General features: G+C 34.5%; 1 protein-coding gene across 2 annotated transcripts; it reads left to right on the top strand.

Moving 5' to 3' along the window:
* The first annotated feature begins 587 nt into the window (after nucleotides 1-587).
* On the top strand, nucleotides 588-25699 carry cry2 (cryptochrome circadian regulator 2). Of its 2 annotated transcripts, NM_131786.2 has the most exon segments (11): nucleotides 588-849; nucleotides 2561-2669; nucleotides 9529-9671; nucleotides 15519-15792; nucleotides 16016-16156; nucleotides 16701-17012; nucleotides 17329-17480; nucleotides 19983-20185; nucleotides 20990-21073; nucleotides 22691-22917; nucleotides 24044-24186. In NM_131786.2, coding segments are annotated over 10 exon segments (1797 nt in total). In that variant the 5' UTR covers nucleotides 588-691; the 3' UTR covers nucleotides 22912-22917; nucleotides 24044-24186.
* Nucleotides 25700-27039: the final 1340 nt, after the last annotated feature.

Genomic DNA, 27039 nt, shown 5'->3' with positions numbered 1-27039 from the left:
CTTTTTTAAAGAGGCTAGTCAGACAGGTTGAAACACTGACCCATGGGCATGTGAGCCAAACCTGACCTCTATTTCAGCCACAGTAACCTTAAAAGTTCATTGACCATAATCTGAACCCTTTATTTATCTGATCTCGTTAATGTGAAGAACAACCGCGAGGAGGCGCAAAAACACCACTCAACTACAACTGCGTTTGCTCAGGATCCTCTTATAAAACATGTTTGGCATCTGCAAGTGTGCATACACACACACATCAGTATGGGAGAAATACATTCCTCATTCTCCAGCTGTGGTGTGGCGTTGCTCGCTGCAGACGGTATTTTGCAAAGAGCACTTGACTCTGCGCGTGACTTGAGTGTTGTTACCAAGTTGCACGAATTGATGTCATAATTTGACGATGAACATGGCGAACAACACACCAAAGAAACGTGACGGGGCTGGACCTGCATCGTGAGCCCGAGCCAATCACAGCTCGGAGGCCCGAGTCACTCATTCCGGTAATCCGTACACGTGTCCGCCCGCTGGCCAATGAACGCGGGGAGAGGCGGAAAAAAACCATTGCGTCTGCTGTGTCTGCTCCCCATCTCAAACTCTACACTGAACCACAATGTGCGTGCAGGACGGCTGAAATCGCGAATTGTTTACTCTTCTGGATTTCCTTGGAACTTTTACGATGGAATAAAGCGCTATTATGGTGGTGAATTCGGTGCATTGGTTTCGCAAAGGGCTGCGGCTTCATGATAATCCGGCTTTGCAGGAAGCTCTAAATGGCGCGGATACTGTACGGTGTGTTTATATTTTGGACCCGTGGTTTGCAGGCTCGGCTAACGTGGGAGTCAACCGATGGAGGTGGGTTTCACTTATTTTTTGGCGTGTTGTGGTTATGTTGAAAATTAGGATATGTTGTTTTGGTGTTTTAGTGATTATTGGAAATGGTAACGTTAGCGGTTAACTGCGCAGCTCTTTTGCACAAACGCTGCTGTTTTGGCCTTATGTCTGATATGTAAGTCTGAAATGTAATTTTACCGTAATATGTTCGTGTGAATGTCGGATTTAAGTGGTAAATGACGTATTTATTATATATACATAAAAAAACTTAACACGCTTGCGTGCGGCCCTGGTTGATGTTTTGACTAAGTTAGTTTAACAAACTTTGTTACTCAACTTAAACACCAATGATTGAACTATTTAAAATGTTATTTCCTTTTTTAAACACCGATTGATAAACTAATGTTTATTTGCGTGAATTGTGTAATTCCGTGGCGGTGCCATGAGAGCAAATGGAGGCTAATGATAACAGGCTAGTCGTTTTGCTCACGCCCACTTCGGTTTTATATAACGGCTAAAATTACCAATTTCGTTACTGCGTCATTGAGTGTTTTCTCGATGAACTCTAAATCTTTATAGACTGAAACTGATGTAAAGTGTGTGTAAAATGTTGTTTTCGTATGCAAAAGCTCGAGTCACGTGACGGAGCGATTGTATTTTCACGTGTTGTGTCTTAGCAGACATGCCGAGGGAGGGATGCGGTGTTTGAATGAACAAACCAGACATAATGTATTGTGAAATCTGTCAAAACGTTGTCAAATATTTTGATTATTTTGTTTATGTGCCCATTTTTCTTATGTTGTAATAATAATAATTATTATTATAATTATTATAAACATTGTGCATGATTAATAAGACAATAACGTTACTCAATATCTAGTTTAGTTAAAATATGTTTGTTAGCTTTCGTAAGTTTATGATTCATTCCAATGTCTCGTCTTTTAAAGCCATTGAATAAGATTTGTGACTTTCTGCTGTCCTCGAAGAACGAGTTCACCCGCAAATAACATTTGCTGTATGTTTACTCATCCACAAGGCAATCAAAGATGTAGGTGACTTTCTGAAGTAAAATTGTAAAGATTTGTTTAGCTTAAGCTGTGGTCCTTCGTGATTTGTAAAATGCAAGTCAGTGGATTCTGCCACTTTGATAGTCAAAATACATACAGGCAAACTTAAAGTAATACTTGTTATACTCCTTTAAAAACATTGAGGTCTTTTGAAGTAAGAAAACAAGACGACAAATAGGTTCCCTAAAGTATCTAGGCCTTAATTTGTTTCTCTTTTACGCTTTGATAGGTGATAAGTATTATTTTTTATATTATTTCTAACCAGCTATGTTAAATAATAATCTTAATTGACCATTGTGTTTTACTAATGGCTTAAATGAGTGCAAACTATTCATTCACCCTAAAAATATTGGTCCAAAAACATCAGTTACTAATCAAAGCAATTTTTTAAAAATGTAATCAAATTAAAGCTTTTTAAGTAATATGTTAGGAGAACTTGATTATATATTTTTAAAAACGAGCCATTTGTTGATGATGAGGCCCTAAAGTACAACTATTTGTTCATTAAAATATATATATAATTTTCTGATTATGCCTGAAAAATAAAATGAACAGCATTAGTGAGAAATCATTCTTGTTTTCTCGGACTGAAAAAGACTGTAATGTCAAGGTATCTTGAAACAAAAGGTTTGGCTCAAATCATATTTTTCCATTTCTCTCCACAGATTTTTACTGGAATCTTTGGAGGATTTGGACACAAGTTTGAGAAAACTGAATTCGAGACTTTTTGTGGTGCGCGGACAGCCAACAGATGTCTTCCCTAGACTCTTCAAGGTCTGTTTTCGTCTCTGGACATTTGTCTTGTATCTTTTTGTTTCTCTTTTGGCTTTTCATTTCTAAACATTTGTGTCTAAAACTTGTAACATGGAAAACGTCCACCAGGCCTGAGGTGGACATACTGGTGCGTAATACATACCTGAGATATCAGGGCATTTGGTAACTGTTGACTGCAGTTAGTCGATTTAAAATAAGATATTTCAATATATTCACCATTAAGTTACTTATTGAACTTCATTTGTTTTAGTAGAAATTCAATAATAGTTTAAGTTTGTCATTTAGTTCTAATGTTACAATACATTGTTTTTGGCAGCAGCACTGATTTAAAAGCTTAAACTGATTGCCAAATATCAGCCGCTTGCTAATTAGTTTAGCAAACATTAGGTAGTTGCTATGACTTCATAATAAACACAGTCTAGTTAGTATGCAGGGCAGTGTGTGTTCGAATCTGGTCCAACAGCAAAGTAAAGATTTAGGCAATTGTTTCACCATAATAAGGTTTATTTTGCAGCGTTGTCTGTTTGGTATGCAACAAAATGGAAGGATGTAATGTGTCAGATGAATATCACAGCTTAACTTGCTTGTTTTGGGCTAAAACAAGACACTATTACCTCTCTTTTATTATCACAAAATACTTTATTGTTGGAAGTTTTGGAATGTTCACATAGTTTCCATTCTGTATATTCAGAACGTTTACTGTAAGTGTTCAAATTTAATGTCATGGAGAATGGTAATGAATAAACATTTTAGTCATAGAAGGGAGTAAGGCTGCACGAAATGGTAACTTTGATATTGCGATATTTAGTTTTTCTGTGATAAATATTGCAATATGAACACAGTTTCACAAGAATAGCTCTATTTGACGGTTTTCTGGGGAGTCTTAACAGTATTCAGGCACGGAAATTAAATATTTACAATGCAAATAAATATGCTTTTCTTATTTTTTGTCTTGTTTCCAATCCAAATATCAAGAAAATAAATCTTAGATCAAGTAAAATATTGTTTTAATTTTACCATCAGAAGAAATAAGTGAAAATTAAGAGTTTTGGTTTTTTTTTGCTAGTTTTACAGAAATGATCTGCCAGTGGGCTAGCGGAAAAAATCTTGTTTTCACTTTGACATGTAGATATTTGGACTAGAAACAAGACAAATTTTAAGTAAGAGATGTTTTTGCATAAATCATAAATTCCATATACATACAGTAATAAAATACAATGATGAGGCTCCTGGTCAACTATTATTCAGACTGGAGTCGCATATCTTTGTGATATGACCATTGTAATTGCGCACATTGCGATATCGATGCTGAAATTATACAATGTGCAGCCTTATAAGTGGAATAAGCTCTTTTAGTTAATATTCAGTTTTTTATATGTAAAATATTTCAATTTAATTCTAAAAACCTTTGTCTAACTAACATAATTGTCTTCACACAGAGGCTTACACACAACCACACAAATACAATAAATAAAAATAAACAAGCAAAATACATTCAGAAATGCAATATTCATTTGTTGTCAACAGCTAATTTGTTTCTAAAATTATTAATGGGGAGTCTGCGGGGTCTTAAAGTTAAAAGTTGATAAATCAATGCTGAGAAAATTAAGTCCTTTTAAAGGTATTTAAAAGTCTTAATCACATTTTACGAGATCTTAAATTTTGTTCAAGCGTTGTCCAAAGTGTTTGACTCCAATAAAAGCATAAATATATTTATTTTTCTCCTAATATTAACAATGGTGTGCTCGATCCACATAATTAGTTCTGGCCTGGGCGCGTCCGACCAAGCTCCTCCGTCCGGGTTTTGTCACGTATTTTGCGACAAATGCGGAAAGGTCATGTGATGCTCTCCACATGTAGCGAAACCATAGAGCGAAACAGACAGCAAAATGGGAAAATGTAAGTTTGCTTACCCCTGGTTGGAGAAAGATGAGCTAAAACAGTGGCTGAAACATGTCGCTGAAAACAACAGCATAATTTATTCTTTCAAGCTTTGTTTCTTCCAAACTTATCTGAGTTCTGTTGCATGGTTGTGCTTCATTGATTTATTTAACTTAATTTATTTATTGAAATTACCTTTTGGATTTCTGCATATACCCAGTATTAAAAATAATCACACAAACGACTAAAAAAAGTAATTGAAATTATTGGAGCCAATAACCCAATGGTTTAGTGCGCTGACATATAGCACCATGGTGCTCACAATGACCTGAGTGCAATTCCCAGTTTATCCTGAAAATAATTGTTAAAAGAAATGGAAATTCATGGCCGAATGGGTTTTTTTGTTGTTTTTTTTGTGTTGTACTAAATGTTTCCTATAACATTTATTATCCAGGTATGTCTGTAAAAGACAATGTCTTTTTTTAAGTGCCAAAAAACATTTCATGAACTTTCGTGATCAGCTAATGTTAAGAAATATCAATGCTGTACATTAAATATTGCTTTTACTTTAAAATATAATTAATTAGGAAGTCATTTAAAATATAAAAAAAATAATAATATCGCTGTTAAGGGCTGCACAATATTGGGAAAATCTGACATTGCGATAATTTCTGTTTAATTTCTTGTGATATGAATATAATTTCACCAGATTGTTTAAACAGCCATTTGAAAAGGTTTCATTCACTTAGATTGGGATGATCAAATCTTTTCTATGCAGTGTGTTTGCATAAATTATAATAAATTACAAGCATACTGTATGTAAATACAACAGATTAAAGATAAAAGTTAAATTAAATAAACAGTGCTTTATAGTTTCTAACGGTAGTCTAACAGTATTTGAGTACAGAAATTAAACAATCAATTGTAAAATAATATGGTCATCATTGTATAAATAATTTCAAAATAATAATATTTTATAATGCTATTATCATTTGATTTTTAATAAATTATCTAATACTGCTATGTGACTATTGAGGAGACACACATTGCAATGTCAATGCTCAAGCGAAATATTGTGCAGCCCTAATCACTGTGTATATATTAAACCAAATTCAGGAGCATGAGAATCTTTACCCATCATATATTCTATAATTTCAGCTATAAACGTCACCACATCCCATCATTTTTCATTTAGATAAAAACTTCTAGTAACTTCATTTTAAATAAGCATTTGATACCTGTAAGGCTGTTTGGTTTGCTTCAGCATCCTAAGGTAGTTTGTTATGAAAGATCTCATTTTCATGCTGCTGAAGCAGGCTTCTCTTTTTAGCATGCCAGTGTGCCAGTCAGACATTGGCAAGTGAGCTGAACGATCCCTTTGGCAGGTGGTTAATGGTGCTGTTTATGCATGAGGGTGAAAGCACCAGCACATGAACCCTTTATAGTGTGCTTGTGTAACCAAGAAGTCACAGTGTTAGCTACAGTACACTTCTCTTAGACAGCTCCATATCTGCTCCAAGTTATGAAAGGATTTTGCAATGAAAGACTCTCCTTTTCAGTCTTTTTAGTAATAAAATGCTAATTATATACTCGTATGTGTGCAAGCTAGGACAGCAGAAGAAAGGAGTTACTCATCCCAATATGTACAAACAACAATACCTGGATATCAGAACTCAATATTCTCAGCACATACCAATCTTCACAGATGGTTCAAAGATGGAAAGTAATGTAGCAGCAGCAATGGTGACAGGGGAACAAAGTCATGGAATCAGTCTGCCTAACCAAGAACCAAGTCTTCTGAGAACTTGGTTTTTACTTTTTTTAATGCAACCCATTTTATTTACAGCTTTCTTACAAGCTTAAGCCCAAACTATAGGTTGTTTGCTTTGCTAGTGTTTTACAGTAGTTTTTAAAAGTAATTTACACAATTTATTATTGTATGTTGTTATCAACAGAAAAAAAATTAACTTGAAATTAGACGGACTATATTCCCCTCACTCAAATGCTCATCAAAGTCCAGTTGAAGTAAAAATGAAACCCTCTGAATTGTGCTGGAAAAACGTTTTTTGTTGTTAAATAATACCCCTCTATTATTTAATTTATTACATTTATTTTTTTTATCAAAACCGAGCCTTGGTGGACTCCACAACAATATGTGTTGAATATATGCTGCTAACCTAAGTTATGCGTACACTTCAGCGCAGTAATTTTTCTCATTATCCTCACACTTAGGCGTTTGTTTCATAACTTGTCTCAGTTGCCCAGTTGGTGGTTTGTTTGGCGTATGTGAAACCTGCAGTTGCAATAATATTTATGCCAAATTAATTGGTCCTAACGAATGTTTGATTAAAATGAACTCTGGAGCAGATTGATTGTAGTGAGAAAGCAAAATGATCCACCAAAGCAGGCTATATCACAGTGTTTTATGGTTATTTAGGCTAATAGCCATATTTTCGGCAATATGAAGAGAGAATTATGAGTAGGGTGGGATGTCATTCCAGTAAATGTTGGCTTTGTCAAATGCGATAGAAAAAGCATGGTGAAATATTACTGAGGACTGTTTATCTGTTAAGAAAGTTGACCGAAATTACCATCTGATAACTTTTCTATATTTTAATCTTGGCCTATTGTTTTGTTCATTTCTGCATTGGCACCTTGAAAGATCCAAATTGTCTTCATGATCTGAGTCCAGACTCAGTTCATCTGTTATTTCTCTCTATAATTTAAGCCTATAATGTATAAGCCTATCGTGCCTATAGCCTATGTTTTTTTAAATAGATTGATTGATTCAATAGATTGAATAGATTTTGTATTGTTGATTTTTGTATTTGTTGACATGTTGACATTTGTTGACATGTATGACAAAGTCTAACCCCTCTGATTTATATTTGGTGATTATGTCTGAGGATGTCATTTAAAGTCCATTTAGAAACTTTGCTGTGTGAAAGCGAACTGCACCAAGAACAAAAATGAGCATTGTAATAATTAATTAATCCCTGTTTTGGAAGCAAAACAATTGATTTACAGGTGTGAAAGCACTCTTTAACCCTTTGATCTAAATGCTGTTTTTGAAATGTTTATTTTGTTAGTGCACATTGTTGTTCTTTAGGTGAAAAATGCAAGCTAGTCTGCAGAATTTTCCTTTTTGTTTGTTTTGGTAATCTTCAATCAAAGTCTGACCATTTGCTTTTATGTTTGACGTCAATTTGACGGCTCTGACATCAGTTTGACAGCTACAGCTACAATATTCTTAACTACACCGCTCTTACCTTCAGTTTGTTTTGAGAGAATGATATGCAAAAAGAAAGTCCTGGCCCCTACTCAGTATTTTCTTAAATAGGAAGTACATCTATTTATTGAAATTTCAGGTTCACACACTTTTAATTTGGTTTGGTATTGACTCCCCCAGATGTAAAACAATGGAGTTTGTCACTCTGTTATTACTTTGTTTATTTGCTTAGAATTGTGACCTAGTCGTGCAATTTTCAGTCTAGGCTTTTTTTCCTTTATTTATTTTATTTATTTATTTTATTTTATTTATTTATTTATTTTTTGCTGAATTGAGAAAAATTCAACAGTCTCATGAGAGAAAATCTCGGAATTAGCTTAAGAAGTTTAATTCAATTCATTTTAATTTCTGTAGTGCTCTTACAATGTAGATTGTGTCAGCAGCTTAACATAAAAGTTCTAGTAAATTTAAACTTTGTCAGTTCAGTTTTCAAAATTTAAGTTCAGTTTTATTCAGTTGAGTGTAGTCTAAATTTCACTGCTGAAAGTCCAATCCCTGTTGAGTAAATCTATCAATGAGAAGCTCCAAACCAAGCAAGCCAGTGGCGACTGTGACGAGGAACAAAATTCACCGGCCAGGCTCAGTTGGGCAAGACCATTTCTTCTCTGGCCAAACTTCCTGTGCGGAGCTGCAGTCTAGGTGCCGGAGGCTGGAGGACAGTGGACGTCCATCATGGAGAAGCTGAGGGTGTGAATAGGTCATCAGCAGATGATCAGCCTGGCCCACGAGATCAATGTGAAGACTCGTCGGTCACTGTGGTCTTTCAGGAATCAGTCTCGCAATCTCTGCTCCTCCAAGACTGCAGTATCAGCTCAGGATAGCTCAGCTTATCATTTCTTCACAGGTCATAGACCGCATCAATGGCGCTGCATAAGTTCTAGAGGCCTCGGGATGAGTATCCCCAGGAAGAATTAGAGAATAAAGAAAATTATTAGTGTAGCTGCTGTTCATAGTGTATTTAAACACGGGATGTAAAAATAAAGTGCCATAAATGAAAATAGTCGTTCTATAAACAAACAGAGAGACAAACATGTAAAGAATATGAGAGTTTCCAACAAAATGTCATGTGCATTAAGCCAGTAGTATGCGTTTACAGGTGGTTTGTCAAGCCAAAACATTGTGTGGAGCACATTCACTTTACTAAAAAGATAGGTCTTTTTATCTAAGTTTGAACTGTGAGAGTGTGTCAGCCTCAGAGTTGAGGAGCCATAAATGAGAAGGCTTGACCTCCTTTAGTAGACTCAACTATTCTTGGTACTACCTGCAGTTTTGAGATCTTAATGACCGGGTTGGAACGTAGCGAGACAGGAAGGTTGGTTAGATATACAGGAGCTATAGATTGTTTTAAGCTTTATAGGTAAAAAGAAACAATATTTTATAATCATAAAACCATTTTTGTTAAATAACAGAGGAGCCTAAAATTGAGCCTTGGTGAACTCCACAAGAAAAAGTGTTAAATAAATGCTACAAGCCTCAACTAATGTTTTGAGTACACTTCAGCACATTATTTTTTTTTATGATCTTAAACCTTTTTATCTAAATGTTGTTGTTGAAATGCTGGAAATTAGGTTTTATTTAATTTAAAGCTAAGTATACTAGGGTTTTAGAAGTAAGGGTTAAAAATACTATACCATGATTGTTAGTTTGATTATTTGTATTAAACATATCTGATCTCTCCCTTTATTTCAGGAATGGAATGTCACACGTCTCACGTTTGAATATGACTCTGAGCCTTATGGGAAGGAAAGAGATGCTGCCATTATTAAAATGGCACAGGAATACGGTGTGGAAACCGTGGTACGAAACACTCACACACTCTACAATCCAGATAGGTGAGTGATGGACTGCGCTCGCACATACTGCTCATTAAAAAAATGACTCTCGTAAACTCACAAATCCAATAAACTTTGGTCATAGGTGTAATATGTATTTGTCTATAAAATGTCTGAATTTTAAAAGTCATTCAAGTGTGTCCACTTTTGACTTGAGAGTGTATTAATATTTTATAGTGATATTTTTATTAGCTTGTTTTACTTGTGGCAAGCACTCAAGTGTATTTTAAAAGATTTTATTTTAATAATACACCACTGTTTAAAGCTCTGTGATCAGAAGGATTTACATCAGTCTTTAATACTCCATTGAGCTGCTTTTATAATTAATAAAACTGAAATGTTAGATTTGTGAAATATTCTTAAAAGAATTACAATGTATTTATTATTGTGATACCAAACCTATATTTTCAGCAGTTATTACTACTTCAGTCTCACATTATCCTTCAAGTCATTCCAATATGTTGATTTATTATGCTACTTAAAGTCGTTTGGAGGATCGAACCTTTCCTTCAGGGGAATACAGCTGTATCATTGGGATTGCATATTGAATCATTTGGCACTGACTTCTGTGTTTAAAATTATATGTGAAATACTGTTCTTAAAGTTATCTGATTCAGCTTAATTAAACAATACATATTGTTCTTTAAGACTAGATGAGGGTGAGGTAAAATGCTGCAATCTTTTGAAATACCTTTTTTTTACACCATCCTCCAAATATCACAATGTAGCCCAAGTGTAGCAAATGGAGTGCTCTCATTGAACAGCACTGAGATAAACCTTGTTATGTGGCACAGGGCTTCATATTTATTCAGCTGCAGTAATAGAAAATGTTTACTTGTGAGTTGATTGAGTGTGGCAATGGCTTTATCATGCCACCTACATGTGACCTTGTATCAAGTATTTTCATGCCATTTTAACCCGGTAAAAATGAACCGTTATGTAAGTGTTATTGGATCTAAAGTTCATTAACTATTAAGGTCGTTATTAAAAGATATTATGTAATTTTTAAATTGCATGTTTTGGTTATTTTTCATGCGCCTATCTGACTACATGCATTGAGTTTTTTGCTTCTATTTTAAATGTTATTTTAAACTTTCAGTCAGGAAGTTCATATGATAATTGTTTAAATCCATACCTTTTGTTTTCTTTTAATATAATAATTGATTCCATAGTATCAAAATTGGCTGTTTATTCCATTAAAATTTTTGTTTTTAAAACATTGTTAAATTCAAATAATTATACTTGTTAAAATATACTTTTAAGTAGGGCTCGGCGATATTGTAAAAACAATTATCACAATTTGATGTTTCATATCATTCGATATCGATAATTTTTGAATATTTTTTAACAATACATTTTAAGAATATTCAGATTTTTTTTAAACCCCTTTATTTTCATTTCCCAACATTACTAAAGCAAATAATGTTAATTGTCAAAAGCAAAATTATTTAAACTAAATAGCTGGTCTCTTCATAATAAAATAAACAAGTGTTAAAGAGACTCTTAAACTTGATAAAAAAAAGTTACAACGTGTGTGCAACAATAATGGGTAACTACTGAACAATCAAAGCAAATTTTAGGGTAGATCAATATCTGCTAGGTGTGAATAATGATACAGGAAACTTCAAACTCTGTACACAAAACAAGTTATCAAAATCAAATTTGAGCTTTCAAGTAAAGGAACAAACCATCATTATTCAAATACATTCTGCAACATTACAAATTGTGAAGTTGAATGACCATATTACCCCTTATACTAAAAGCTCTTTCAGATGGGAAGTGAGTGGCTGGGATGCACAATAAAACAAACAAAAAAGCCGTTCTGGCGACATCCTTATATCCTTTTTTTTTTTTTTTTTTTTATGTTTTCAATCTCGGATCTTCTCACTGCTGCTAAACGGCACTCATTTTCGCATGTGTTGTTATTCTGACCTGAAGTGGCAAGTGCAAGTGTGTGGGTTCCTTGATCATGAGCTTTGCACTCACGCTCCCCTGGCGTCTCTCGTGACTAGGCGACCATCAAGCGTTTTCTCTCAGTTTATGGAGAAAGTAAAATACCTAATCTTTTTTTTTTATTATTGATAGACAATGGTTTTCGGTCAATAAATATCAATGCCGATTTTTCTCTTTGCCGATCAAGCCTTACTTTTAAGTTAAATAATTGAGGGGCCCAAAATGAAACCTTAGAGAACACAACAAGAGAACATCCATTAAGTATAGACTGCCAGACAAAGTTCTTTGTTAATTTCAGTTTATTTTCTTATTGCTTTAAAAAAAAGTCTGATGTTAAAATGTTTAAAAAATAATTTTAATTAAAATATACTTTATCACCTTTCTGGTTATTCATAAAGTATAAATTCACAGCTTTTCGTGAAGTTGTAGTTGACTTTTTATTGCAATGACAGCTATTGTCTTATATGTACTATTAATTGTATACTTCTAAATGTAAATATAATTAATGTTTGCAATGATGGCTGAATATTATACTATAAATTCAACACCAACAAATCATTCGATTTCAGAGTCAGTTTTTTTAAATGACAAACTACTATAAATTTGAAAAGCCATGTTATATTTAAGATATTTAAGGTAAATTGTTTCTACAACTGTTTAAACATAAAGTGTGAATAAAATTTAAACACAAAGAAACTTAAATTTGGTTTATTTGTCATAATATAAATTTCAATGAGAATGTCCCACTGACAGGATTCTCACTCTCATTAATACAAGTATAAATCTAAACTACTGTGCTACAGGGGTTGTTTTTGCACGTCATCCAATAATCATTGACTAGATTCCTCAATAAACTTTGCCAGCACTTTTAGCATAATGTGACATAACGATGAACTGTGCACTATCGTGACCCTGAGCTGCTCTTGTGTTTATATGCCTTTCCTGAGTATATTACCAAACAGAATGGCTCTCTTTTGAGATCATCATGCAGAGACCACTACTCCTGATGTGTGTAATGTAAAACAAGCGGCCTTTTGCGTAGGTTACATAAATGGGATTGATGTTGGTTATACACCCAGATGCAGCGTCTCATTCAGAAGAGAAGAGAACGATCCTGCATGCAGATAAGCGTGTGTAAATGCATGTGCTGGTGTGCCTGTGACGTCTTTAGGACAGTCAGACGAAATGAGACTCGCTGTTGCCATCTATCGGCAAAAGGCAGCCCTGGCAGTCACACTGTAAAACATGTGCTGTGGGAGGGAGGGTGAAATAGCTCAGCATGCAAGTCACCACTGCAAACATGTGCGAGCTGAGCGTCAGGCTTTTCCTAGTGAGCACGCGGGTGCCCCCTGATTCCAGAAAACCGGCCAATGGCGGAGACTCCACCCCTGACGGATATAGACAGTTGTATAAGATCAACTATAAATAAGGGACAGGCTGTTAATGTGTTAAGACTCTTGTTGCGCTCTTAGAGGAGACACTGAGACAGATCATAGTCAGTCATGGACATATGTACTTTCATTTGGAGAATGTGGGTAAATGTTTTTCGTGTTTGTCAACACGTAACCAAGCGAACTATCCTGGTTAATTGATTATGGCCCAAGTGACCTTGTTTCCACTGAAACAAAATTGGCCAATTGGCCTGCAATTAATCAAGATTGTAATAATATCAATCAGGGCAATTGTTTTTCTTCTATACAACTGGAAATAAGTATTGAACAATAATATTTCTAAAAAAAAACAAAAAAAAAAACAATACAAACATAAAAATAAAACAAAAAAAATCTAAAAAATGGGTTATGTGTAGTACTGAACTACTCAAATGTATTTAATACAGTATATAAAAGGCTTTTTGGTGATGGCAGCTTAAAGACGCCTCTCAAATAGAGAATGAAGTCACATGATTTGCTCAGGTGTGAGTGGGTTTTTTTCACAGACTTCAACAGTGTGAAAAATTTTGATGGTTCTGTGGTCTCGTTTATCAAATCTGATCTTTATTTTGTATTTTTCATTGGATTTAAGTCGGGTGATTGGCTGTGCCATTCTAAAGCTTGATTTTCTTTCTCTGAAAGCATTTTAGAGTTTTTGTCAGTGTTTTGGATCATTTCCCTGCGGAAATGTCCACCCTGGTTTCATCTTCGTCATCCTGACAGGGTTCATACGGTCATAGAAAACCTGGAAAAGTCATGGATTTTTGACATGGCGTTTTCCACGCCTGGAGATGTTTTTGAAAGAAACAGAAAAACCCACAAGGTTTTGGAAGATTTGGCAGATATTTTTTTCCTTAAGCTGCGGTCACACTAGAGCTTGTGCTTACAAAATTCTGTCGTACGGCGCTGTGACAAGGGGTGGGGTTAAACAATATGATTAGACATTAATAAAAGTGAGTAATTGATGCAAATAAGAATTTACTAAGCTTGAACTTTCAAATGCAGTGAAATGCGAAACTTGTCGCATGTGCTTGCGTTTCTGCTGCATTTGCATGCCTATGAATGGAAGTCTATGGAGCTAAAAATGCGGTGTGATCACGGCTTTATAACAGAAGTAGTTTTACCTACTGTTACTAGTTTGACAAACCATTAAGATTATCTAAAATTAATTTGATAGTTATCTGTATACTAGAACGGAGGTTAGTTGTTTTTACTTTTCTTTTCTTGGCCAAAAACATGCTCTCATTATTAGTGCTGTGTAGTCATCATCTATTTTACATGGATATAAAAATAAATTGAATCTATTGCGTGTTTTATGATTTGCTGTAATAAATTTAAAAGTTATTATTTGCCACATACATGTAGACATTACATGAAACATTAGGTCATGAAAATTGACGTGAAAGTCCTGGAAAAGTCATTGAATTTTTGTAGTAAAAATGTGTATGAACCCTGTCCTGATAATGTGGATGTTGGACTGAAGGAGTGAATATTCATTTACAATGAGGATAAGCAGAGGATTGCTGAATAACTACTGAGAGATTTCAGCTGCTGTCTGGGCTTTCACTGTCTTTCTACAACTCCCTGTCTTCATGTGTTCAATACTTTTTCCCTGTGTTTCATTTTATTTAACATAACTTAATTTGTAAAATAATTAGATTTGTTATCGTTTTATATGGATTTCTTTGGTTGCTATCAACATCTGGTAAACATTTCAAGTCAACAGCACCTTTAGAAATGTGTTTTCTGAGAAAAACAGTAACGTAATACTTATTTTTCCCGGCTGGATATGAAGTTTGATATTTAAACTTGCTAATAAATGCACTTTAACTAACTAACAGAGGGCCCCAGAGTTGTTGAGCATTGGGAGACACCAAAACAAAATATTTATTATAGACGATACTAGTCAAATTTTTGGCCTAAAACTTCTAATGATCTTACAAACATCTTGGAAACCCTTTAGTTTAAGTAACAATTTGCACTATTACCTACCGGCTTATAATTGTGAAATTATATTAATGGTGTATTATAAGTACTTCTAAGTATGATTTTCTTCTACTTTCCTAAACCTACTCAACACACCTAAGCCTAAATACTACCTTATTTACTATTATTAAGCAGCTATTTAATAGCTTGAGCTAATAGTCTGAGTTAATTCTTTGTTTAAGTGAATTGTACATTAAAATGAAGTCCTACCAACATCTTTTAATTTTGACACTGATGCCGAAATCCTTGATGTTTTGGAGAGAACTATAAATGATTTTCATTATAAAATACCAGTAATTGAACTTCTTAAAGAATCATTTATCTACAAAAAACAACTCAACAATCAAAAAGTTCATATTAAACTGGTTCAAAACAAAGACTTTTCCTGCTATGAAGTTTAAATAATGTTCAACCTTGAGAGAGAAAACAGCTACTTTATAGACAGTGAAATCTGAGACTTGATTTGCTTTCTCCTCAGGATAATAGAAATGAACAACCACAGCCCCCCTCTCACTTTCAAGAGATTTCAAGCCATTGTGAACAGACTCGAACTTCCCAGGAAACCATTGCCGACCATCACTCAAGAGCAGATGGCCAGGTGTCGGACACAGATCTCGGACAATCATGACGAACACTACGGCGTGCCCTCTCTAGAGGAGCTGGGTTTTAGGACTCAGGGTGACAGCTTACATGTATGGAAGGGTGGTGAGACTGAAGCCCTGGAAAGATTAAATAAACACTTGGATAGGAAGGTAAGACATGGAGACTGTTTATGAAGTTGCATCTTTTTGGAGCACGTTTTAATAGTGACTGATGACAAAAGAAATGCTTTGCTTAATTTTTTTAAAGTATTAACTAATAAAATGTTGCCTGCATGTCTAAAATCAATTGATTTATTTTTAAGGAAATCTTTAATTTGATTTACTTAGATTGATTTTGAGTTTACTTTGATTTAATCATGTTGTTTTGTTGCAGGCCTGGGTAGCAAATTTTGAGAGGCCTAGAATATCCGGTCAGTCACTGTTCCCAAGCCCAACTGGACTTAGCCCCTACCTACGATTCGGTTGTCTGTCATGTCGCGTGTTTTACTACAATCTGCGGGATCTATTTATGAAGGTAAGTTGTTCTTTGCCATTGGTAGTGATCTAGTGATGTGTAAGCATAATGGTTTAGTAGTAAATGGTGAATTTTTAAGAAATTATGAAAGTGGATGTTCGATTTGAATAATAACAGTTGCTAATAGATGTACTTAAAAAAATAATAGACGGTCCAATATCGAGCCTTGATGGACACCACAAGAAAACACAATAAATGTACATTAAGAGTCTGCACACTTGTTTTGAGTTTATTTTTCTCATGATGTCAGTAAAACATTAATCTAATATCTGAAGTTTAAATGGTTTTTGGGGATTAATAAACTGTATTTTCTTTGCAAAACTGATTTATATTGATAAGTTGGTCCAGTTAATGTTGCAAAAGCTTTAATTAAATACCCAGAATGCAAGCAAACTGAAGTGTCCCAAGTAAAAGTTTTATATCAGGCATTTAAAATGATCCATTAGTTACAAACTGAACGAATGCATACTGTAAAACGGCTACAGCTCAGTAAAAAAATTATTATTTCATGACATTTTTCTCAATTGCAATTCACTTTTACCAGTTACGGAGGCGCTCCAGTCCACCCTTGTCGCTCTTTGGTCAGCTGCTGTGGCGGGAGTTTTTCTACACGGCGGGCACCAATAACCCTAACTTTGACCATATGGAAGGAAACCCCATCTGCGTGCAGATCCCCTGGGATCACAACCCCGAGGCACTGGCAAAGTGGGCTGAAGGTCGGACGGGGTTCCCTTGGATCGATGCCATTATGACCCAGCTGAGGCAGGAGGGCTGGATCCATCACCTGGCCCGACATGCAGTAGCCTGTTTCCTCACTCGAGGAGACCTGTGGATCAGCTGGGAAAGTGGAATGAAAGTAAATACTTTCTCTTCCTTCCTTTTTAATTTATTTTTTATGTCTCATAAAGCAAGACACTAAGTGAAAAGGGTAAAAAAAGAAAAAAGCACTTCTAAAATGTTCTTTTAATTATGTTAATAACAAATTCTTTGAACAAGTATTTATATTAATATAAAAAAACATTGATAATGTGCTATTAAAAACATTGTATTTAGAGGTTTTCAATGTTGATAAAGTTAATAAGTACTTTAATTAAAGCCAAAAAGCCTAAAGTCTTATGGTTTAGATTTTGGCTGTGGTGTCTCATCTTAATCTCTTTCACATTTTCTCCCAGGTGTTTGAGGAGTTGCTGTTGGATGCGGACTGGAGTGTGAACGCCGGCAGCTGGATGTGGCTTTCCTGCAGTGCGTTTTTCCAGCAGTTCTTCCACTGTTACTGTCCAGTTGGCTTCGGCCGCAGGACGGATCCAAGTGGAGACTACATCAGGTACGCAAGCTGAACTAAACCAGTGTTAGAACAGCACTTCTTACATCTCTAACAGGGGTTATAAATCAACATTTATTTTGCTTAAAGGTTTATGTAAACGGCGTCAGGTTTGAATCTTTCCACTGTGCATAATCAAAAGAGTCGCTGTGACATTGTGAAGCCTTTTAAATAAACAGTGTTCGAAGATTACCTGGAAAATAGCAAGCTGGATCAAAATTGGTTCACAAGATGTCATACAGAGAAATTATGTAAAGCATATTTTGTACTGCTTCACAGTTGACTAAGTTAAAAAATGCTGCACATTATACTATAAATCATTGATATTTTATAGCATTTTTGGCAGTAGGAAATTAAAGTTTAAAAGTGAAATATTAAATGGTAGTTGGTATAAATAATTGTGAGATCAATTTGAATAATTATACCTGCTAAAAGATGCATTTATGTTAAATGATAGGAGGCCTAGAATTTAGAGAAGGGTCTGGCTGCAGATTTGCACTCTTGGGCTTGCACTCTCAGGCACCCATGCTTCCTCTCAAGTGACGTAATTTACTTGCACTCTCCTGTCACGTCACTTGCAATCGACACAAATAAACCGGAAATAAGTTTACAGTTCATTCACACAGACTGCTCACAAAGTATTCACACAAAATATTCCTCCACCGTTATAAATTTTCAAGTACAATTGCAACTAACTAATAAACATTATAGACTTTATAGCTCGTTTAAATGAGCAAATGACAAACAATATGCAAGCATTCTCCCCCAAATATAAAATGTTGTAGATAAAAGACTCGCAGGACGGTAGATAAATAATTGTTGATGGCACGTCTACGCAGGAGTGCGTTCATGTGAAATCACAGTTTCAGTGCAGCTTCAAAAGTCTACACGATCCCAGCCCAGTTTGCTTAATGGAAAGAAAACGGCACAGATGATATGTACTGCAGAGCTGTTGGAAGGCAAGCATTCGTGGTTCTTTACGATCTGTTTACCGAGCTATAGCAACTGCTGCACTCGTTGCTGTATGTTGCCAGAAACCAGTATTTCCCACCCAATTGAGCGGTTTTGAATTAGAATTTGATTTGCATAAGATAGGTTGACAAAATTTGGCCGTTATGCAACTTATTTAACAAAACAAAACCGTGTGCTCCTACTTCATTCAGTTAGTAGTGACCAGTGCATAGTGCAAACTGTGTGGACTTACCAGCAAGAGGAGAGTTAAATTCACAGAGGTTTATCCTGACACTTTTATCAATAATTTTTTTCCACAATTGGCAGCAAGAACAAACATAGAAGCGTTGCATGGTTGACAAGCGGCACCTTATTATGTTCAAAAGAATTTAAAACACCAAATGGGACTAATTTATACCTCTATTTGAAAGTAAAACATACATCTATTGGTCGTGTAATCTACACAACAATACGTGCAGTGTGTAGGTGAGAGGGGGGGCAGTTTTTTAGTGTGATCCTGTTATGTTGTGGTTCTGTGACTGCTTGTGTTGGTTGCTGTATGGTTAAAAATTATGACGGTTAAAGTAACAAGGTTAATTCTGATTTAAATAAATTACAATTAAATAAAATATTCATCTAATATTTTGTGCGTTTGGGTGAGTTTTGGACCGCTTTTAAGCCGGAAAAAGTAAGCTACATCTGGCAACACTGCCAGAAACTACAGTGAACGCTTAGAAAAAAAAGCCACTTGAGAAAGGCTGACAGATAAGACGTTTGTTGCAAGGCTCTTAATGAAATGCCCTACCTCAGGGATTTTTATTACCCCTCAGGGACACTCTTAAGTTAAATTACTGAAGGACTTTCATGCAAGCGGGCACAGGTGACTATTGTAAATGACGTTACTTAAAGTGGAAGTGCGGTTGACTCAGAGTGCAAGTCCAAGAGTTCAGGTGCAAATCTGCAGCAAGAAAATGGCACCACAAGAAAATGTGTGTTAAATATACTTCAAAGCAATCTTTGGGCACATTTGATAAATTAATTTCTGATATCCAGGGAAAAAAAGCAAAAGGCAGATGTAGAGAAGTAAAAACTGATGTTTGGACTATGAAAATCTGTATTTTCACCCTTTATTGATGTTTTGTTGATGTACATTTTGCTTGCAAATCAAAACAAAAGAACCAATGACTTTGCTTGGTAAAATTTACAAAAACTATATTTTTAAATAATTTTGTCAGTTAATTTTAATAAAATATAGTCTCAATATAGAGTTTATCATATTTTAATGTTTAAATTATTCATACAGAGTTATTAAAAAGCAAATATTGTGCAAATGTCTCTTCCATGTATCACTTTGGCTACTAACATATGTGATTAACAAATAGCTTAACTCTTTAAGGTGCGCTCCTTGAAAATATTTTATTTTCTTGCGTTGAATGATATACTGACACAAATCTGATAAATAGTAATGATCAATTAAAATAATAAGGATAGACTATGGGTAACAGGTCGACCAGGTGGTTAAGATACCTGTTAAATTGTATTTACTCATTACAGGAGGTACATCCCAAAGTTAAAGGATTATCCTAACCGCTACATCTACGAGCCATGGAATGCTCCAGAATCTGTGCAGAAGGCGGCTAACTGCATTGTGGGTGTGGACTATCCTAAACCTATGATCAACCATGCAGAGAGCAGCCGGCTCAACATCGAACGGATGAAGCAAGTTTACCAGCAGCTCTCACACTACAGAGGCCTTAGTGAGTAACAAACCGTGAACCTACCAAACATGACACGTGCGACTACTGCCCTCTTATGGAGAAAAGTGGGAATTGCAGCCTTTTTGCTTCAAAGTAAAAGTTTGATGATACTAAATCTAAGGGCTTATTGAAGCATCAGCTGCTTGGCTTTGTTTTTCTCCAAAGTACTTTAAGCTATAGTAATGTGGTTTGTTTTGGACCCAGTGTGCTATGTAGATAGTTATGTTCATTCCAGCTCATTCAAATTCATATTTAATGTTGTCTTCACATGCACTTTGGAGGTTTGGTTAAAATAGTTCTTTGTGATACTGCTCTGTTGAAGCAGTGTATTAGGGTTAATATGAATGCTTCCATGACTTAATGTATTATTTTCTTTTTGGTCTCTACCAAACTAACCAAGAGAACACAATTTAAAATGCGAAAATGCCTTATAAATGGATCTAGCTGACTTGCAAATGACATTTTCCAAAAATACCACTGCAAGTCAAGATAATAATACAAAAAATAGAAATAAATACAAATGCAAATTAAGTGCTTTGCAAATAGTCTTGCACAACCATTAAAAAGCATGCACATGATGGTCAAATTAATGTTATTTATGATAATTTGTTTTTCAATTATTGCATTTGCAGAATTTGCATTACATTCTTTTAAATGTAGAAAATGTCAGTGTATGCAAATGATTTTGTAGTCAAACCATTGATGGATGATTGTTTTTTGTTTCTGTTTATATGTTGCAATTGTATGCAAAAGATGACGTTTGGCATTTTCCATTAGGCCCCTCTGTTTGTGATTTCTCTGTAGGTTTGCTTGCCTCAGTTCCTACTATTCAGGAAGAGGCAGAGCCTCCCATGTCAGATGACTCTCAGGCCAGCAGCAGCTCTACCGGTGAGAAATGCTATCATCATACTAAAGTTATCTCTCTTTAAAGCCTCATGATGAAACTCTAGAAAAAAAAATGTTTTCCAAGATTAACACAGGAGGTGTTTGTTTACACAATGGGTGTAACAATATGTCAATGCCATTATTTGTTCAGTTCTGTTTATTGGGCACACAGGTTCTGCTTTGTTTATCTTAAAATCAGTGATAAAGTTGAATAATTTTATACACCGGCTTTACATGTGTCATGTTAGAGCAGACATGTCTAAAATAAACCTTATAGTAAAGTGTTCAAGTTTTTTAAACTCACAAAATATCTGTCACTTTGTCTCTAGATCTAAAGCCAACAATTTGTTAAATTATTACATTCATACATTAATAACAAATGGCAAAGAGAATGGGCTCTATATTCATTAAAAAAAATAAAAACTTCATAAAATTTGCTTTACTGTTGGTAAAAGAAAAGAAAACTTAGAACCGGTGGGATAAGATTGTTTTTACCTGTTGTAGAATCAATCACTTCAGGATAAGTTTTTAATTCTTGTAGATCTTTCCACACATTCTATTTTTAAAAGTATTTTAACTATGAAGCATTTTCTGTTGGATTGCGTTGGTTTCAATTAAAGTAAAAAATTAAAATGTTGTAAACCTTAATATTATCTATGTCTCTGGTATACCTTTTCTAATCATGAAAATGGCTATAGAAACTGGCATAAAGTTAAACTAATCAAACAAACCCTCTCCATTTTTCTAGATAGATAGATAGATAAATAGCTTGATAAATATGTGGATATATGGATAGATGGATGGATATTTTCTTGTGCTCTTTGATTCAGAAGTTCATGATTCGCACTTAATTACTTTATATAGCTTAACTTTACATTCGTAGAAGATGCAATACACAGACATTTTGGCACAATGCCTTCATCAGTGCGTGACCATCTTCTCACTCCACCCTCTTATTCAACATTTATCACATTACATCATTAGTTAGACAACTATTCAATAGTTTAAAACAATCTAGCTTTCGTTTTATTATAGCTAACAACACAATAAATATTTCCTTCACTCTTTTGCTGTTTGATCAGTAGATTAATTAATGTTTATTTTTAATATAAGTGACGAAATGGTTAATCTAGGGTAGTTTGTTTGTGCCATTTCTGGGTTTGATATCTACACAACATGACTGTAGTGATTTGATCATTGAAGTCTAGTTTTGCCCTATTTTTAGACGTCTATTAGATTTTCACTGACTGTCCAAGTTTAGCCTTGTTTTAGCCAAGACACCTAGGTTTAGACGTCTATTAGACGTCTTTTAAAAGCAAAAAAATGCTTACTGGGTAATCATCAATTAAACCGAAATGAACGACTACGCATAATGTTTGTTCAATCTGCCTATTTGACGACTGGTCTAGTTTTGGGTTATTCTTAGATGTCTATTAGATTTTTACTGGCAGCCCAAGTTTAGCCTAGTTTTATCCAAGACGACTATGTTTAGACGTTTACACGCTTATTTCGAAAATACACGTCTTATTTCACCCTAAAGTAAATGCAGCGTTATATATTTACTACTCTTACTATACAAACAGTTGTCAGGAGAGTATTTTTGCTCAATGTTTTGTGCAGGTCAAGCGTCATCCCCTCCACACCTGAGCATCACCGCACCTTCTACACCACCGCTGTCTGAATCCTCCAGCCCAAACTCCAGCCCGACGGCAAGCACTTCTGTCCCGCACACCCAGAGGAAGAGAGTAAGACCCTCAGAGACTCCCAGCAAACAGAAGACTAAAGTCAAGCACACCAGTCAAGCAAGAGGACTCGAGCTGAAGATGGATGACAAGCAGTGACCGCAGGTACAGGCCAGTGTTTTCACCGATTGCAATAATGATTATAATTATAAAACACTACTGTAATAATGCAAGTTTAAATGATGTTGATAATAGTAGTAATGAATTTAAATTATTTTAGTCAATTATTGTTATCGTTAATATAGGAATCACTGCTTTGTAATTGACACAGCAAGTTGTAGTTTAATTTTTTAATTAATTAAGGTTATTTATAATTTTAGGAACATTTTAATTATTTTAATTTAAATTATAATTTAAAATTAAATATTTCTTTTAAACCAGGGGTGTCCAAACTTGTTAGGCCGAGGGCCAGATGCAAAAAAAAAAAAAAAAAAAAAAAACACCGTTGTCCCGGGCCAAATTTTACATACATCACACAGACACGTGTGTGTATGTATATATATAAATATAATAAAAAAAATATATTTATAACGCTTCTGCTCTCTTGCGCGTAAGAAACAGGCGTGACTCTCGACTATTTTGACAAATACACACCAACGTTACACAGAGCCCAACATGGAAGTTTGTGATTGGGTCAGCCCAATGTCAATAAAGAAAAGAACCAATGGGCTGCAGATTGTCACATGGCCGCTGTGTCCCGAAAAGAAACATCTTACTTTCAGAGCGTGACAGCTCACAGGAGCGTGACAGCTCGTCAATCACTTAGTCTTAGGGAGAAAAACATGACAGTCTGCTAAGTGTTTTATGGGCCGATCAGATCATAAGAAGATGATCAGCCCGGCCCAAAAAGTACGTCGACCCAGTGGGAACTGCTCGGTCTGCCCCTGGCCAGGAAAAACAGGAAAAAAACTGCAACTGCGTTAATTGCGTAAAATTTTTTAACGCGTTAATTTTTTCAAATTAATCGCATGCGTTAACGTGTTAATTGTGACAGCACTAATAGATTTATGTAAATATATTATATAAAAACTAATTAAAACAGCACCATTTAACTTAATAAATGGAAAAAGAACTGAGTCTTACTATAATAGTTATTTTAAGAAGTTATTAATTTTATGCAGTTTTACTATTATTTTACATCTAAATTGTTAGTGTGGGTATTTGTGTTCAGCAGTGATTGAGCTGAATATCCGACTGTAATGATGATGAATTCTGTTTCTGCCCTCTTCAGATTGAAACTGCATTTGCAGTCCCATAACCAAGCGAGTCGGACAAGTTCACCACCCCGAACCATCCGATAGAAACGGCAAGAGAGAAGGGTGAAACGGCGCCACCTTGTGCAGAAAAACAGGAACGGCAGTAATGAATAAAAAAGAAAAAGAAAAAACGCCACACTTCCATCAAGGCGTGCTGTAGATTCAGGGCTTACTTCCTATAACATCCTTCATTTAAAAAAGCTGCTTTTGTTCTAGTTTGACCTGATAAAGCTAAACACTATCGTGTAAAGATACAGATCTGCATCAGATGCATCAAGATCTAACAGAAACGGAATTCTCTGAATTAAGTGTTCACCAAATCAAGCCAAAATTGATGTTTGGTTCTCCTAATAGAAGTGATGAGGGAACATTTGAAGATGCGGCGTTGATTGAGAATTATCTTTTTCTTTTATTTGTATGAAGTCTATAATTGCTTACAAGCAACTAGTCTGCACAAGCAATGAAGAATTGAACTTCTTCGCTTTCCGGTTCGATAATTTCTCCTCAGTAATATACGCTTTGTGTATGTAACTCAGACGCAACATTTCAGCGCATTTGCTGCACTAAAAGTTTCTCAATTTAAAGTCAAGGATTCAGTCAAAATTAAAGTTGCTGCTTATTTGTTCTCCTTCAGGTTATTCAAGATGTGTGACACTTTTTTTCTTTTGATTTTTATTTGAGTATAACATTAAAGAATATTTTAGCTAGGGATGCACCAATACCATTTTTATGCAGCCGATCCAATCTCGATACCAAAAATCTGAGTATCGACTGATACAGATCCGATCCCAATACTCTGCTTTTTATTTTAATTCTTTTTTTTTTTTTTTTCTTTTTAGCATATTACAGTTTCTATAGTTCTGGTGCTAAACTCAAATAATATATGTTCTTTTAAAATAATAGATCTATAAGTCTACTCTATATGACAGACGACCCAATTGAACTAAAAACATGTATCAAACTGATATCTGATCCAAGTATCGGGATCGGTGCATCCCTAATTTTAGCTGACACCTAAAACTGAGGCCTTTCGATGATTCATAAATTTCTAGTCAACATCTTCCAGCACTTTTAAAGTAAAAACAAACGTACAGGCAAAACTAAATGAATACTCGTGGCTTCTGATGATAATTTGAAGCAAAACTGAACATTATTTACTCTTATTGTTTAACATCTTTGTTAACCTGAAAGTGAGTAAATGAACGGCAGATTTTATTTTTGCGAGAATTGTAACAGTATCCAATCTTAAGTTAAATTCAATACGCTTGATTTTTGTTTTGTTGTTTAAAACCAAGCCAATAACAGGTTTTCGATCATTACATTCCACTAAATGTGTTCGTTAATGATTATTTAACAATTTAAGGTGTTCTCCCGGCGACGCAGAACAGCTTTTATTTATTCTTCGTCCCTTTATTTTTTGATTTCTCTTTTTTTTGTATTGTATAAAAGAGTTTATTTTCATTAAAAGGCTGACGGGGTTGTTGAGCTCTTCTGTTTGTTGGCAGTAATTTATTTAAGCCTTTTCACTGCATGCTTCTGTCAGCGGCAAACCATGTTTCTGCGATATATTGCATCTACGATGGTTGACTAGACTACAATATATCAAATAAATTTCTTGAAACTATTGGAAATGCGCTTGAGTTTTGTGTTTTCTTCAAACTTCACTCATCCAACTCTATTTTTTTGTTCCAGGTCTGAGTTTATTTTATAGTCCTTTATAGAGAAGATTGTTTTAAAGCAGCTTTACAGTATTAAATAAGAAATTCCATTATATTGTTATAATAATATGTTATAGATTTAGTTTTGAGAATCACCACTAGAGGGAGTCATATTATAGACTTATATTTTGAGTTTTATATGAAAACGGGAAAACGCTGAATTGCATTTCTGTAAAGCCTGCTCATTTGCATTAAGTGATTTACTATTGATTTGTGTTTATGATCTTCAGATGTCTCTTATGCCATTAAAAAAATTAGATTGTTAGATTTTTGTTAGTTATTTATTTCTGCTTTATTTGCTATTATTTTTATTTACCTTGTTTGTCTATTATAGTATTTCTGTTTTGTTTTGGAAGTTTTTTGTGTGTGTTTTAATGTATATTTTAGTCCTGATTTAGTCTTAGTTTAAATTTCTTTTTATTATTAAAAAAAATGGTTATAAAATATATTATATTTAATATTTAGATTTTTTTCTTCTCTTTTTTTTTTAGAAGTTGTTTTTGGTTGTCTGTTGTGATTTCAGGTGTTTTTTATGTGTTTATTTTATTTTTAATTGTTTCAGCTTTTTTAATTGGTGTTTTTGTTGTTGTTTTGCTTTTGTTTTCAAAACATAACTTTTTTTTGTGACTGCACCAGCCGTTATTATAGTATGCAGCAAAATATTGATTATTAGGCCAGAATTAAAGTATCCTTTCTAACCCTATTGACCCAGACAATACCTTCAAATTTTCCTTCGATCTTAGTACTTAATGTCTACAGAAGAGTCTAGCTTTAAAAAAAGAATATTAACAAAAATAATTTTTTTTTTTTAGATGCTAATGGTCTGATCCGATTCTATTATTTATGCCAAGTTAAAAATGCTCCCGCCTGACTAAATGGTAAAACACAATGGCTTAACACTTGTAAAATAAGAATACAGTTTTGAACAGTACAAAACAGACCACTATTCTATATATATATATATATATATATATATATATATATATATATATATATATATATGTGTGTGTGTGTGTGTGTGTGTGTGTGTGTGTGTGTGTGTGTGTGTGTGTGTGTGTGTGTGTGTGTGTGTATGCATGTGTACGTATATCTATATATATAAATATTATTATTATTATTAGAATAGTTTCTAAGTTTCTAGCCATATGGACCTATAAAATAACTTTTAATTTTCCGTCTGTCTTAAATATTACTTGAGTCCAGCTTTAAATAAGAATATTATCAAAAATCTTGTTGTTTTTTTTGACGTTTCA

The sequence above is a fragment of the Danio rerio genome, chromosome 25, assembly GCF_049306965.1.
Source record: "Danio rerio strain Tuebingen ecotype United States chromosome 25, GRCz12tu, whole genome shotgun sequence".
NCBI classification, from domain to species: Eukaryota; Metazoa; Chordata; class Actinopteri; order Cypriniformes; family Danionidae; genus Danio; species Danio rerio.
This window is presented reverse-complemented; position numbering and strand designations above follow the sequence as displayed.